The sequence below is a fragment of the Chrysemys picta genome, chromosome 6 (assembly GCF_011386835.1).
Source record: "Chrysemys picta bellii isolate R12L10 chromosome 6, ASM1138683v2, whole genome shotgun sequence".
NCBI lineage: Eukaryota > Metazoa > Chordata > Testudines > Emydidae > Chrysemys > Chrysemys picta.
Window position 1 is genome coordinate 47,987,560 of NC_088796.1, and position 16,106 is coordinate 48,003,665.

Consider the following 16,106-nt stretch of genomic DNA (forward strand, 5'->3'; position numbering starts at 1 on the left):
ATAAAAGTTGCAAAATGAAGAACTCAAAAGATGCCAGTTAAGGTTGCCTGTGAAACTGCAACTCTGCTCCCCTGTGTGTATTCATTACAATACAGTCTTTACTAACATGAACACTCAGGGTTTTTTTTTAAGTTTTTTAATGTGCACAGTAAATGAACTGGAAATCCTCTCCTCATTCAGTATGCACCTTGTACATAAACAGCTCTCATGGTGTCTGGCATACAAAATAATGTGTAGAGTAACGGTAGATGCAGCACACCTACATCTAAGGGTTGTAGGGAAAAGTGCATGACATTATAGTCAACAAACAGCAAGTGGTTACAGAAGTAAAGACTATTGCACAAACGGAGAGTGCCAAATGGACTTAAGAAATGCCAAACTTTAAAGTTGCACAGTCAGGCAACAAATGTGTTGCAAATAAAACATTTTTATAGACTATATCCAACGCTCACACTAGTATGGAGTATAACATAGCATTCTGAGCTTCATTAGTAAAAGGCACCACAATAGAACATGGTCTATTGGTCTATCTGAGTCTGCTACTTTTGAGTTATGATGAGCATTACAAAGATGTGTGCTACTAGTGTTTAACTAGTAGCATTAACATGTAAATAATGGTAGATGGATAAAAATTACACTGCAAAAATTCATCTGTGGCAAGTGTCAATACCTTTTTTCCTTCAATTGCTCTGGCAAGCTGTATGCTCGTTGTTCTACAAAACACAAAAAGTTAATGAAAACTAACGTGGTTATATTGGGATATTTACTTGTTTGAAGCACATAACCTCCACCAGGATGTAAGCTCAGTCATTATATTCTGGCATCTTGGTTGGGAATTTAGAAAGCAAAAATTATTAGAAGCAGTATTGCCCAGGATAATACAAATCGTTTAATAAACAGGTTGTATTTGACAGAGTTTGCTTGGATCTGGGTTAACATCAGAGAATGCCAGTCTTTGAAAACTGACGGATTGCTTTTAAGAAGTAAAGAAAATTAATATGGATCTTTTTCTGAGCAACCCAGTTTTTTGAATGGTTCAATCTTTCATTTTGCTTTTTAGCTATTCTTTGTAAAGTGCATACCTGATTCTTTTCTATTATTTCCAAGACCAGACGTTATTTAGTTTTGTAGCGATTATCTGCAAACATATGCCTAACTTTATGTACATACATAGCCCCAACGACTTAAATGGGACTATTCCCATGCTTAAAGTTAGGTCTATGCTTAAGCCTTCTTGAATAAGGGCCCATATGAGAAAATACCCAGCAGTTCAGCAAGTAAGATAATATATTTTATCATATATGTAATGAGAATCAAATCACATTTCAGTTAATTGTCAGACCAAAGATATACAACAAGATGCTCTTCTGAAGAAATAAAGGCCATGTTCCCACAGAAAAATGAAGATAGCTTCATGCAAATTAGCACCATTGGGTTGCCATTGCAGTACTTACTACAGGGATGGAGCAGACACATTGATTTAGAGAGTGAAATAGCCTGGAGAAGGGATCGACCACTGTTCATGCACACACCATCTACACAGCAGGGACAAATTCTTTACAGTTACATACTAGAAATATCCTCCTTTAAATACATATGTAGCCATTTTATTCCTATGTGTATTAAAAAGCTTTGGTTATTGCTATGGCAGTAGGCAGCACATTTCCTACTTTTAGATTGTACCTCATGATGCAAGAATGAAACTCTCTTATTATGGGCTAATCCTTTTGGACTCAAAAATGCAAATCCGCAAACTCAGATTGGATTTTAATTTACAAGATCAGATTTTACAAGACCCCCATTTATGGCCAAATCCTAAACAAGACGTCAAAGCGGTGGAGCCGTGGGAGCAGGGTCGGTTTTAGGAAGTGCGGGGCCCGATTCGAACAGTTTCGACGGGGCCCCGACAGGGATGACTTAAAAAAAAAAAACACGTTAAAAAAACACGTGGGGCTTGTACTCACCGGGCCACGCTCCTAGTCTGTGGCGGCGGGTCCTTCACTCGCTCCGGGTCTTCGGCAGCACTGAAGGACCCGCCGCCAAAGTGTCACCAAAGACCCGGAGCGAGTGAAGGACCCGCTGCCAAAGACCTGGAGCGCCGCCGGGTGAGTAAAAATTAAAAAGGTGCCTCTAGCCAGGGAAGGGATTCTCTGCCACTTGCCCCCCACTCTGGGCGACCCTGCCACTGGGCGCGGGGCCCTCTTAAGCGCGGGGCCCAATTCGGGGGAATTGGTGGAATTGACCTAAAGCCGGCCCTGCGTGGGAGTTCCCAGCTGCCGAGAAGTTGCACCTGGAAATCTCTGCTTCCCCTGCTTGCTGCAGAGTAGTTCCATGTAGCAGCACTGTCCATGCCAACATGTTGCAGTGGGGGACAAGAGGTTGAGACAGAAGCAATGGGGCAGGAGGGCCAGCAATGTGCTCAGCAGATCCTTGATGACTAAGGCTCAGATTTTGTAAGGGATATTTTTAGTAAAAATAACGGACGGTCATGGGCAATAAACAAAAATCCAGGGAAGCCTGTGCCCAGCTGTGCTGCTGGGGCGGGGTGAGGAGGAGGCACAGCCAGGCACCTCCTGGAAGCCCAGATGCCCATGGGGAGTTGGAGCTCTGGGGTCCCCCTGCTGCCCAGCGGCTAGGAGCTGCTGGGGGCTTCCACCAGCAGTGGCTGAGAGCTGCAGGGCTACCTGCTGACCGCAGTCCAGCCCTGGGGCAGAAAATGTCACAGAGGTTTCTGGAAGTCACAGATTCAGTGACCTCCGTGACATAATCGTAGTCCTACTGATGACCCAAATGCATTGGCCAAATCGCCCCATGCTTGGAGAACACGGTGACTACAGACACTTCTGCAGCCTTGATGGGCTACAAAGTGACTATTTGTGTCCCATAGCTTGGGAAGAAGGATGATTCTAGCTCTCCCAAGCCCCAGGTAAACCCCTATTAGTTTACTCTGACTTTATATAGGAGGTCAGGGTTTAGGCCTGATTACGGCAAAGCTCTTAACCATGCTTAACTTTACGCAGTTGCTGCAGTCCCACTGACATTACCAGGACTTAAACACATGCTTAAGTGCTTTGCTGAATTGAGGGCTTTAGATCTTATGGGACATACACCCTTGTTCCTCGTCTGCTTTTTTAGACTTCTCAGATAATCTGCAGGATGAAAAATTGCTAAAAATAAAGTTACATTTAAAAAAAATCAATACAAATACTTGTAAACACCCCAGGTGTTGCAGATCGTGCACAAAAGAGTTCTGAGTAGAAACAAAGCTTTAATGTGGATTTGAGGGACAAAAAAACAACAAATTTGAAAAAATGTTCACCTATATTTTAACCAAGATTGTTGTTGCTGTTTTTTGCATTCTGCTATTAAGCATCACGTGAAAAATGCCCCAATCCTGCAAAAGTTTAAGCATGTGTTTAACTTTGAAATCAATGGTCCTGCAAGTTAAACCTGTGAGTGAGTCTTCCCAAGACACAGGCCTAAATAAAATAAAGAAGCTTCTGGAGCCAATTCAGGATAGCACTTAAGCACACGCCTCACTTTAAGTGCATACTTAAAGTTATGCTTAAGTGCTGTCTCTGCACCTTGAAGTCTTTAAACTGTGATTTGAGGACTTCACTAGCTCAGATATAGGTTAGGGCAGGGGTAGGCAACCTATGGCACACGTGCCAAAGGTGGCATGCAAGCTGATTTTCATTGGCACTCACACTGCCCGGGTCCTGGCCACTGGTCCGGGGGACTCTGCATTTTAATTTAATTTTAAATGAAGCTTCTTAAACATTTTCAAAATCTTATTTACTTTACATACAACAATAGTTTAGTTATATATTACAGACTTATAGAAAGAGATCTTCTAAAAACGTTAAAATGTATTACTGGCACGCGAAACCTTAAATTAGAGTGAATAAATGAAGACTCTGCACACCACTTCTGAAAGGTTGCCGACCCCTGGGTTAGGGGTTTGTTACAGGAGTGGGTGGGTGAGATTCTGTGGCCTGCATTGTGCAAGAGGTCAGACTAGATGATCATAATAGTCCCTTCTGACCTTAAAGTCTATGACTCTGACTCTATGACTCTAATAAGGAGGCTTTACCTAAATGACACAGCACATATTAGAAAAAAAATACACAACCATTTCCAACCCAGATTTTCTCATGCTTATAGCTTGAAGTAAGAATTTTCCGTTTGGAAGAAAATCAGGTTTGTTCTTATTCCAAAAGTAATTTAAAAAAAAACAAAGAAAATGGATTCTATTGAAAACAAACTGTTTTTCAGAGATGTGATTATGAATAAGTTTTAGTACATATCTCATACTTTACATCATTTTATGGATTTCTATTGTAGCATGTTACATAGCTTTCTCCAAGGAAAGCCTGGGTTGTTTGCTAAAAACAAACAAACAAACAAACAAACAAACAAACAAACAAACAAACAAACAAACAAACAAACAAACAAAAAAACCCTTAAAATAGAAGGCTGCTAGAAATAATTTTTAACATCTTGCAGGCAGCACATAAGCAGAACAGTTGATTATGTAACACGGGACTACGTTGTAAGGTTCTTACAAGTTTTCCTCAGTTCTCCAAGGGTGGGCAAACACCTATTAACTTCAATAGAAATCTGTCTGAGTTAGGACTGAATTGGAGCAAAGGATCAGATTATCCCTACCATGGTAAAACATGCAGAATAGAAACAGAGGGAAGGCAGGTCTGTGAGAATCCCCTCACAATGAATCCACATATCATCCCATGAAGAGGGTGGTGTTTGCTCCCCTGCCTGTGGAAAAGGTCACAGCTTACACTCAAACCTCACAGATTCCCAAGGATCTGCAGGATGCGGGGACCTTGTGCACAGAGGGCCTGTGCCTCTGCACCAAGTTTGGCCTCTCTGCTGGACTCTGGAAAAGAAAATTGTGTCCTAAGCTGCCATATCTTTTCTCCTAGCCACACCTCCAGATTGCCCACTTCTCCCTTGCAGCTCTGTCTCTATGCCCTCCCATACTGCAGGCTCTGGACCTACAGAGTACCCTTTGAAGGGCCAGGAGGGATGATGTGGAGGCAGCTAAGCCCCACTTCCACATGGGCTGATGGAGAGCTGCACACTTAGGGGACCACTCTTTACATGGATACCAGGGAGACCATCCAGACCTGCGTAAAGAAGTGAGCATTTGGCCTGTAGTAAGCATGGAGTTTGTGGCATTCCATACACACAAATGGAGTAGAACTAATGCTCACCTTCATTTGAATCACAAACTGTGAAGTCACGTGCAAAGCGAGATTTCCCTAATAAAACTTTGGGTGAAGAACATGAGTAAGAGCGTGACCGGATTCCAGAAAGTAATGATTCCTAGAAGAAATCAAAATGAAGGGGAAAAGCACATTAATGTTAAGGAAAGGCAATTGGTGTTACAGGAAAGTGTGTGTGTGTGTGCAAATTAGAGCAAGAAAAATCCTAAATTATTTCAATTGGTAGGGACCAAAGTCTGAACAGTGATGTTATTCTACTATATCAGATGGCCAGTTATCTCCTCTGCTTTTTTCTGACGGTACTTGACATGGCATTTTCACAGCAGAACAGGCCAGTGTTCCATCTAACCTAGTATTCTGTCTCCAGCCATGATCTGGATATTCCAGAGGAAAGAATTAATCTCTCTCTTCCCTTTCCCTTATGTTTATCTAATTGTGCCTGGATACCATAGTGAAAATCTCCTACCCCAGCTGGTGATCCGTTATTGATATGCCTTGAAAGTAAAGTCATAATTACCTGTGCAAAGCCCATTTCTTTTGAAAATTTAAATCAAACTAATATTATCTGACTTTTGTGGTTCATTAAATACATGGACTTGCATTTAAAAAAAACCCTATATTTTCACTACTATGCAGATATGTTATTGACATGCTAAGTGCACAGGTGGCTTCACAGATAAAACAATATTCTGTTTGTTTCAGTTCCAGATTTGAAGTCAACTTTAAAGGCTCTGAAAGAAACAATAGTGATGGTCTGTGCTCTATCAGATGGAAGTTTGCATCATGACACCAACAATGAGTATATGCAGCATAAAGTTCAGTCTTTTCTCCAAAGAGGACACTATGTGACTGAGTCACTGTTGCACGAAAACTGAACTACTTTTCACCCCTACTGAGGATGGTCATTTGAAATCATTGGCACAGACAGCATTGACATTGCTTGATCACAATGTACCTGACCTAGAAATACTAACGGGAATTTCCATCGTGCACTTGCAGCAAAGAGAGTTTCATGTTGCAAAAAACTTTGCTGAAGCAGCCTTGAGTTCCAAAATATTGTGAAAACAATATGTTGATTTTCAGTACAAATACTACTGAGCAGGTTGGAAAACTTCTGGGGGAAAAAGCATTTATGCTTCAACTGAGAATTTTCTTAAACTGCTCGATAGAAAGAAACCAGTATTTTTTAAAAATAGCTCTCTTGCATTTAGGTTTGGTAGTTGAACCTTGTTTCCTCTGGTATAATCTAAATCTCATGCCTATGAATAAAAGAGAAGAACTCTGTGTATGTGTTTGACGTTTCCAGAAATAGCCAAAAGTTCAATGAAGTTACAGTAGCCAGAATATCTGTGAGAAGCATTAGCAGAGAAAGGAGTTTGTATTAGTCAGTGTATAAAATTCAGCCAACTCCATGACTGTCTTTTTTAAAAATACTTGTTTGCAAAGGCATTAACCTTCCTCTTGTGCCATAGAGACAGGGCCGGCTCCAGGGTTTTGGCCGCCTCAAGCAGCCAAAAAAAAATAATAATAAAAAAAAAAATAAAAAGCCGCGATCGCGATCTGCGGTGGCAATTCGGCGAGAGGTCCTTCGCTCCGAGCGGGAGCGAGGGACCGTCCGCCGAATTGCCGCCGAATGGCTGGACCTGCCACCCCTCTCCGGAGTGGCCACCCCAAGCACCTGCTTGCCAAGCTGGTGCCTGGAGCCGGCCCTGCATAGAGAATACACTGGGCCACAATTTTCCTCTCTGTTATACCAGTGTAAATTAGGAAAAGCTTTGTTGACTTCTATGGAGTTAATCCAAATTTACACTAATATCATTGAGAGGTGAATGAAGCCCTTTAAATACATATTCTTATATATTTTCAACAACTTAGTTGAAAGCAAAATAAACAAAACCAAAATTATATCCAAATACCTTTGACTGCAGATTGTTAGAGTCCATCCTGTGGATGCTATAATCCAGATCAGTGCTTGTCTCAGAAGAATCTAATTCATGCCTGCTGCCAGCCAAGGTCACTGAAGAATTGAGGGAAGGGTAGCGAATATGGGATCTGTCAGAAATCCCTTCACTTCCACTGTCTACTTCAAGGTCATCAAGACTAGAACTAAAGCATACAACAAAATGTATGGAATGTAAAGCAATCTAATTACCAACCTTTCAAACTTAATGCAACGAGCAAAGAGAACAGTCTAGTAAATGGTGCTTGGGTTAGTCATGCTCTAGTCCTCTCTCCGCTTTGTGGTCCCCCCCTTATCATGCCCATGGCTTTACTCCAGTTGCATCTTGTCTATACTTTAAAATGTGGTCATGTTGTAGTCAAGCTCAGATACAAGAGGCTTAGAACTGGGGGTCCTTACCTGAATGCATTTGTAGAGTAAACAGGGACTTGGATATCTGTTGTTCTTTTGCTTCTGAACTTCAAAGTCAAGTTTAAGTGAGAAGTTGCATGATAAGAAAAAGTGCAAACAGCCTATATAATGTGGCAATTCTCAGACATCTGGGAATGAATGGAGGCTGGAAGGAAAAATCCACCAGGATATATACATAAAGCAGCGATATGCTGGAGGAGTTTCCTAGAAGCCACTTTTTGAGTAAGCCTGATTTTAAGGTGTATAAATTATTCCTTTTTTTTTTTAAAAGACAGAAAAATGAAGGAATATGACCAAGCTTAAAAACCCCCAACCCTCATGAAATCAAAAATTAAAACAATTAGAGAATGTTTGATTTGCAGATGTTCTTGAATATAACATTACAATGAGATTTCCTAGCAGTATCAACACCACAGGGGTGTTTCTCTGCGATCTTTTTGTCCCTTTATCTGTATACATAAGCTCATGGTTTCTTTATTAATGTGACTGAAGTGAATGGTTGACTGCTTGCAATAACATTCCAGTCTTCCAAGACAAAACGTTTAGAATATGCATGGTATTTCTCAATAACTACAGATCCAAACTAGGAATAGTAGCATTGTAACTCCTTCACGCAGCATTAAAATTCACCTAATTAAAAGATTTATTTTTCAACACAGTCCAAACCTGTTTGATCACTGGAGTTCTGGATGTTATCCATGTGATATTGGAAAAATAAGTAACTTAGGCTCTGTGTGTATTAATTTCCCCATTTGTGAAATGGGGATAACCATACTTACCTATGGCCCTGTGTACATGAGAAAAACATCACCATTGCAACCATGCTGATGAAGTTACACCATGCAAATGCCTTATGTAGACACACTGCACCCAGGTGAAGCAGGATGTAGTCTATCCTGGCTTATTACAGTAACTTACACTAGGAGTTGCATGGCACAAATTTCTCCAATATAGACAGGACCTACACAAAGGTGTCGAAGATTTATTAATGTTTGCCAAGCACTCTGAGGTCCTTGAACAAGGATGTTATTTAACAGCATATTTGTATTATTTTACTGTAGTATTACTTCATACCTGATCTGATCCTGTAATATGTACTCAGGAAAAACTCCCAATGAATGTTTTAGGGAGGGATAATTTTGAAGTAGACATTAAAATAGGGGACAAATCTGTGGGAACACCAAGCACAGCTCAGAAAGAATGTGGTGTGTGTGTGTGTAAAGGTAGCTTTAAACCATCTTTGTGTTCCCCAATCCTGGAGCAGGTCCTATTCCCACCATAACATAGAGCTGCTTGTAGGCAAATCCTCCAGTGGCTGGACCTGTTGAGTTTAGGGCTGCTTTTTACCAGTGGAGCAGCACAAAGCAGGCCAAACACACCAGAGATTTGGGTTCATGAAATACCAATTCCTTTAGGGTCTGTTTGGAACAGGCCCTCAGTTGAGAATAACAATTATAAATTGGCTTATGCTTCACTTTCACGGTTTATGACATTATGAAAAACTTCTCAGTGAAAATTCACACAATTAATAGTTACCTGGTTCTGTTTTTCTAGCAGGTGTCACACTTTGCAGCACCTACCACAATTTAGGCCAAGAAGTATGAAGTCGCTTAGAAACTGATTACAGTTTGTAAGAAACAAAAGCCAAAGAAAAACAGGAAAAAACCAAAATAACTCTTTATAACCACATTATAAAAATACAGAACTAAATAAAGCATCACATAAAATTTGGGATATAAGTGACCACGGGACAGTTTTTCTGAAGATATTTTAGATTTTCTCTCAGTAGAGATGTTAATATTCCAGGTTTTGTTTTATTTTTCTGAACTAAAATATACTTAGTTATAATTTGTATTAATGGGTCTTCATGTGACTCCATAGACCAATTCGAGAAGAACGTTTATAGCACAGGCCACAGAGCTATTTGCCTAGCTGTTCTGATTGAGCTGCACGTTGTTAACATGCCTGGCACTGTGCTTCCAGCTGCTCCATGCACTTCTTCTCAAAGTCATGGAAACCCACCCTTACCGTATAGTTCCACGCAATACCATTTGTGTGTGTGTGTGTGTGTATATATATATATATATATATATATATATATATATATATATATATATATTATTAAATTTTAGTCTTTTCTGGACAATACCATCAAAACAACTCCATACCTTCTTTTTTTCATGTCAGCATATAGTTGACTTCGTTCCTTATTAAACCCACGAGACTTGAGTGGTAGATATGAACCTGCTGCATACAGATTTGAAGGTGAAGTGAAAGGCTGTGAGCCTATATTGTCTAAGTTACTCATTGCCATTTGGTTATCTTCATTTTCTGCATAAATATATTGGTTGCTTTCCTTAAGTGAGGCAGATGATGAGCTCTTGGGTGTCAGGGTTGAGTGGGTTCGATCTGTGCTTGTTTCAGTGGTGACACTGTCTACGTTAATGTAGTTAACATCCAAATCTCCAACCTGGAGCACGAGATAGATATGTATTAATGCTAGTGAAAAGTAAATAATGATGTATCGCTAGAGAATAGTGATCTTTCTTCAAACTACACTGTTTTTTCCTTTATTACTTTTCTGGGGCACAGAAATTGAAGACAAACTAATATGACTAATACGTTTTTCAGGCCTCCAGATCATTCTTCCATAATTACAGGAGTGATGGGTTGGAATCTCAGTCTAATGCAGAAGTTTTCAATCTTTTTTCATTTGCGGGCCCCTAAACGTTTTGAATGGAGGTACAGACCCCTTTGGAAATCTTAGACATACAATGCAGACCCCCAGAGGTCCATGGACCACTGGTTGAAAACCACTTGTCTAATGGATTTCCCACTCGGTTTCATCCAGTTTATAATATGAAATAATTCACAATTTACTTTACACCTTAACAGCGACTTTGTTTGTTTCTTAAGCTAAAATTGTGCAGCCCAGTAGTCCATAATATAGCCTAGTGTTCAGGGTTATTTGGGGAGAGGTAAAACACCGAGTCATTTCATATGGAAAAAGCAGCTTACAAGGTAGCCATGTGTCTTTCCCAATAACAGTTTCACAAAGCCTGTAAGCTTAGGGTCAGACCCTGTATATGACCTGCCATAGTGCTTCCCCAGGATTTTGACGGGGGAAGGAATCTTTATCCCAACACCATCAAGCAACCAGGGTGTCGCTCCTGTAGCTTGTGCATATGGTATACCCCTACTCTCACACATAGAAGGGAATGGCAGCTGGAGCTACATTTACTCAGGTTCAGTGCAAGGACCACGATTTGGACCTTGGTAAGTAATGGTGACTATATAACTCCTTTAGAAACCAAGGTAGATTTTCCTGTATCACTTCTGCAAAGGACATTAATGTACAGATGAGTGTCAGTCCTTGCTTAGTTAGAAGTGGAAGGCTCTTGAAAGGATAGATGTGTAGCTAACATCTGGCTGTAACTCAGCACCTCTAGAAAGAGCTGATATAACCAAAAAGAATGAAAGCATTGAGAGTTTCAAAAGGGAAAAGCTCTATTGTTTTAGCCTACTGACTTATTCTCATCCAATTCTGGAGGTTGTTGTAAGGTAGAGACTTCTCTTAATAAACCATGAATAGAACTCCTACGATTTTTATAAAAGTCCTGTTTCTATATTCAAAGATATTAATCTGTCAGAAACCTGGTATCACTTTTGCTGTACTAAGCAAATCATGTACAAGAAGGGTAAAATTCTCCTCTCAGATATTACACATCAGTTCTACACTTCAATACAATGTCTGGGCAGTACTGCCATATTGCAACTATGGGCATTCCACATACATTAGCAGAGAAGAATATCAAGTCTAATTCCTGTTGTACAGATCCCACAGGAGAATGTGGTCCAAGCAAGATTCAACTTTCTGATATATTATTATGAGTTAAACTGTCAAAAGGTAGAAGCTCAGTCCTGAGACCCCCCCCCCCGCCCAAGAATATGCACATGCCACAGTGCATCTGTGATTGAACATGGAATTATCATGAGAATATGTGCAACTTGGATAAACACAGATACAAATGGCTGTTCACACACCTAATTAGCCATTTGCATGTGCCGTTATTCAATTTGCATACATAAAAGGGTAGTTTTATGCAGAATTGTGGCGATCAAAGGTGCATTATTGGACATTTTAGGTCATGACTGACCTTCAGCTGAGAAAATTTGGCCTTAACTACATGTTTTGTGTCTGTCACAAAGAACAATATCAGCTCTTAATGCAATGGGTGAATGTTTCAATGAGAGGAAAAAGAATATGAAGATGCATTTTCAATATCTCTGCCTTCTTCCAAGATTTTCACCTAATAGTATACAATAATGTCTTACATTTATATACTGCCTTTCATGCTGAAGGACCCCAAACTATTTTACAACATTTTATATATATATAAAAATAATAGAACCTCAGAGTTATGAACACCTCAGGAATGGAGGTTGTTTGTAACTCTGAAATGTTCGTAACTCTGAACAAAATGGTATGATTGTTCTTTCAAAAGTTTACAGCTGAACATTGAGTTAATAGTGCTTTGAAAGTTTACTATGCAGAAAAAAAATGCTCCTTTCCTTTTTTTTTTTTTTTTTTGGTAGTTTACGTTTAATACAGTACTGTATTGTATGTGTCTTTTTGGGGGGCGGGAGGTCTCTGCAGCTGCCTGATTGCGTATTTCGGTTCCAAATGAGGTACGTTGTTGACTGGTCAGTTTGTAACTCTGGTGTTTGTAACTGAGGTTCTACTGCACAAGGATCACTTCTACCACCACTGAAATGCAGCCACCGCTCGCAGGAAGTTGGCAGCTGTTTTACAATACATAGCGTCTATCCACAACAGTTTACAGTTAGGACAAAAAGTGAGGAAGAACAGCACTTTGAATTGAGATTGTGGGGAAAATTTGGATAGGTAAGATTCAATTACCCAAAATGTAGTTTGGCCAGAATCTATTGGAGCTAGTCTCCTTGTGATAAGTAATATAGCACAGCTGTTAATCACAAGTGGCCAAGACCTCAGTTTTACATCACATCTGGCAGAAAGCACTGCCAACTTTATAGTGCCCTATAACAATAATTGGACATTGGTTTGTCTGGTCACTTATTTTTTATTCCTGTTGAATTGATAATTGAGGGTCTTGTTAATTAACAAACATGAGGAAACAAGACCCTGTTTTAGATAAGAGGGAATTTAGGTGCAAATAATCAAAGAAGAAGAGCTGTTCAGCTCATAGAAAACAAAACAAAAAAAGCTAAAGATTTACATTTTCATAAAACTTATTTTATTTATTAAAAGCATCTAATAAATGAGTTGAGAACGACAGCAGGCAAGGGAACAAAGTTGCAGTTATTACATAAACATTAGGGCTGTCAAGTGATTAAAAAAAGTAATTGCGCTGTTAAACAATAATAGAATACCATTTGTTTTCAAATATATTGATTTCAATTTCAACACAGAATACAAAGTGTACAGTGCTCACTTTATATTTATTTTTATTATAAATATTTGCACTGTAAAAATAAAAAACAGTATTTTTCAATTAACTTAATACAAGTACTGTAGTGCTCTCTTTATCATGAAAGTTGAACTTACAAATGTAGAATTAGGCACAAAAAAGTAACTGCGTTCAAAAATAAAACAATGTCAAACTTTGGAGCCTACAAGTCCACTCAGTCCTACTTATTGTTCAGCCAATCGCTCAGACAAGCAAGTTTGCTTACATATATAGGAGACAATGCTGCCCGCTTCTTGTTTACAATGTCACCTGAAAGTGAGAATAGGCATTTGCATGGCACTGTTGTAGCTGGCGTCACAAGATATTTACATGCCATATGTGCTAAAGATTCATATGTCCCTTCATGCTTCAACCACCATTCCAGAGGACATGTGTCCATGCTAATGATGGGTTCTGCTTGATAACGATCCAAAGCAGTGCAGACCAATGCTTGTTCATTTTCATCATCATGAGTCAGATGCCATCAGCAGAAAGTTGATTTTCTTTTTTGGTGGTTCGGGTTCTGTAGTTTCCGCATCAGAGTGTTTCTCTTTTAAGACTTCTGAAAGCATGCTCCACACCTCGTCCCTCTCAGATTTTGGAAGGCACTTCAGATTCCTAAGCCTTGGGTTGAGTGCTGTAGCTAGTTTTAGAAATCTCACATTAGTACCTTCTTTGCATTTTGTCAAGTCTGCAGTGAAAGTGTTCTTAAAATGAACAATATGCTGAGTCATCATCCAAGACTGCTATAACATGAAAATATATGGCAGAATGAGGGTAACACACAGAGCAGGAGACTTACATTCTCCCCCAAGAAGTTCAGTCACAAATTTAATTAACATTATTTTTTAACAAGCGTCATCAGCATGGAAGCATGTCCTCTGGAATGGTTGCCAAAGCATAAAGGGGCATATGAATGTTTAGCATATCTGGCACATAAATACCTTGCAATGCCGGCTACAAAAGTGCCATACGAACGCCTGTTCTCACTTTCAGGTGACATTGTAAATAAGAAGAGGGCAGCATTATTTCCCGTAAATATAAACAAACTTGTTTGTTTGAGCGATTGGCTGAACAAGAAGGAGGACTGAGTGGACTTGTTGGCGCTAAAGTTTTACATTGTTTTGTTTTCAGGGTGGATAAAAAAATCAATGATTTAAAAAAAAAAGATTGAAAAAAATCGGATTTTTTTATTTAAATCTGATTTTTTTGATCAAATGCTTTTTGAGGGAAAAACCTATGTAAAGATAGTTTTAATTAGGATACACCATAGCTCAAAGATATCTCATCATGGAATAAGGATTATAAATTCTAATTCTGTAGTATGAGACAATATATTCATGTAATGTTTAATGAGTTCCAATAGTTCATGGATTAGGGACCCAATTTTATGGGGTTCCAGGGGCTTCTGTATAGATTATTTAGGTTAATCTTTCTATCTACCCAATGGGACTCAGTGCTCAGTCTAGAAGATACCATCAGAGATGCTTAGTTTTGCAGTTCTCAAACTGTGGATTTGTGTCTCCAGAGATAACATGCTTGTTAACAGCAAAAATGTGTTTAAATAAAAAAACAATATACAGAGGTGAGAAATAGCAGACCTCAACCCTATTGTCCCTCTGCAAATTTGTGTACACAGAGTCAATCCCTTACCTCTCTCTAAAAATGCAAAGTTTTGCAACAAACACTCCTTTCCATATGACTGAGAACCCACACGTCATTAACATGGTTCAGTCATTAAGACTAGGATACAGTCCACCCAACAGAGCAGATGTCACAGGCAAATTGCTGGATAAGGGGTATGAAAGAGAACTTGAGAAGTGTGCAAAAGGTCTAGAGGGTGAAATTGTTAACCTGAGTCTTGATGGGTGGAGCAATGTCCACAATGATCCTGTTGTATGTGCTTGTGTGACAACAGAAGAAGGGAATGTCTTCCTTACAGAAACAATTGATACATCAGGAAATGCACACACAGCAGAATGCTTACAAGACGTAGCAGTAAAAGCTGTAACAAACTGTGAAAAAAAAATGTCTAGTACGCAGCTTGGTCACAGACAATGCTGCAAATGTATCCAAGATGAGAAGAAAATTTAGAAGAGAGTAAACAGAGTCCCAAGCTAATAACATACTGTTGCAGTGCTCATTTGATGCACCTCCTAGACAAAGACTTCAGTGTTCCAGAAATAAAGGCTAATGTTGTTGAAATTGCAAAATACTTCCATAAGAACCACTTTGCAGCAGCTGCTCTGAAAAAAGTCGGAGGAACCAAGCTAACTCTCCCACAAGACGTGCGATGGAACTCGGTAGTGGACTGTTTTGAGCACTATATCAAGAACTGGCCTAATCTGATGAATTTGTGAACAAAATCATGAAAAAATAGATAGCACTGTCAAAGTCAAAGTTCTCAACATTGGGCTTAAGAGAAATGTTGAACACATGCTGAGTACCGTGAAGCCTATTTCGGTAGCCTTGAACAAAATGCAGGGAAATAGCTGTTTTATTGCTGACGCTGTTGAAATTTGGAAGGAACTGAGAGATCTTAAAAACAGAAATATGCAATGACAGAGTTAAATTACAAGCATTAAAAAAACGAATGGGACAAGCATTATTTCCATCTCATTTTCTTGCAGATATTCTCAATACTCGGTACCAGGGTCAAACCTTAACTGCCGAAGAAGAGGAGTTGGCTATGACATAGACATCCAGCAATCATCCCTCCATAATGCCAACTATAAAACTTCAGAGCTAAAGGTGAACCATTCAAGAAATATATGTTTGCTGATGAGGTTTTAAAGAAAGCCACACCAGTGAACTGGTGGAAGTCACTTAAGCATTTGGATTCAGAGACTGCTGAAGTGATAATCTCACTTTTAACAGCAGTAGCTTCTTCTGCTGGTGTAGAAAGAATATTTTCTTCCTTTAGACTAATTCATTCCAAATTGAGAAATCGTTTGGGACCTGAAAAAGCAGGAAAGCTTGTTTTTCTTTTCCAGATTATGA

The 16,106-nt window shown here is 39.4% G+C and overlaps 1 protein-coding gene across 13 annotated transcripts in view; it reads right to left on the reverse strand.

Moving 5' to 3' along the window:
- Positions 1–16,106, reverse strand: part of ARHGEF28 (Rho guanine nucleotide exchange factor 28) — a 186,951-nt gene that overhangs the window by 53,945 nt on the left and 116,900 nt on the right. For 7 of the 13 annotated variants that reach the window (XM_065550129.1, XM_065550130.1, XM_065550127.1 and 4 more), the window contains 5 exons: positions 9,786–10,087; positions 7,163–7,352; positions 5,235–5,346; positions 1,455–1,535; positions 671–713 (listed from right to left, as the gene is read on the reverse strand). In XM_065550129.1, coding sequence (XP_065406201.1) covers positions 671–713; positions 1,455–1,535; positions 5,235–5,346; positions 7,163–7,352; positions 9,786–10,087 — 728 coding nt within the window. The remainder of the gene's footprint in view (positions 1–670; positions 714–1,454; positions 1,536–5,234; positions 5,347–7,162; positions 7,353–9,785; positions 10,088–16,106) is intronic. The other 6 variants (XM_005288256.3, XM_005288255.5, XM_008167521.4 and 3 more) reach the window with 1 other exon arrangement.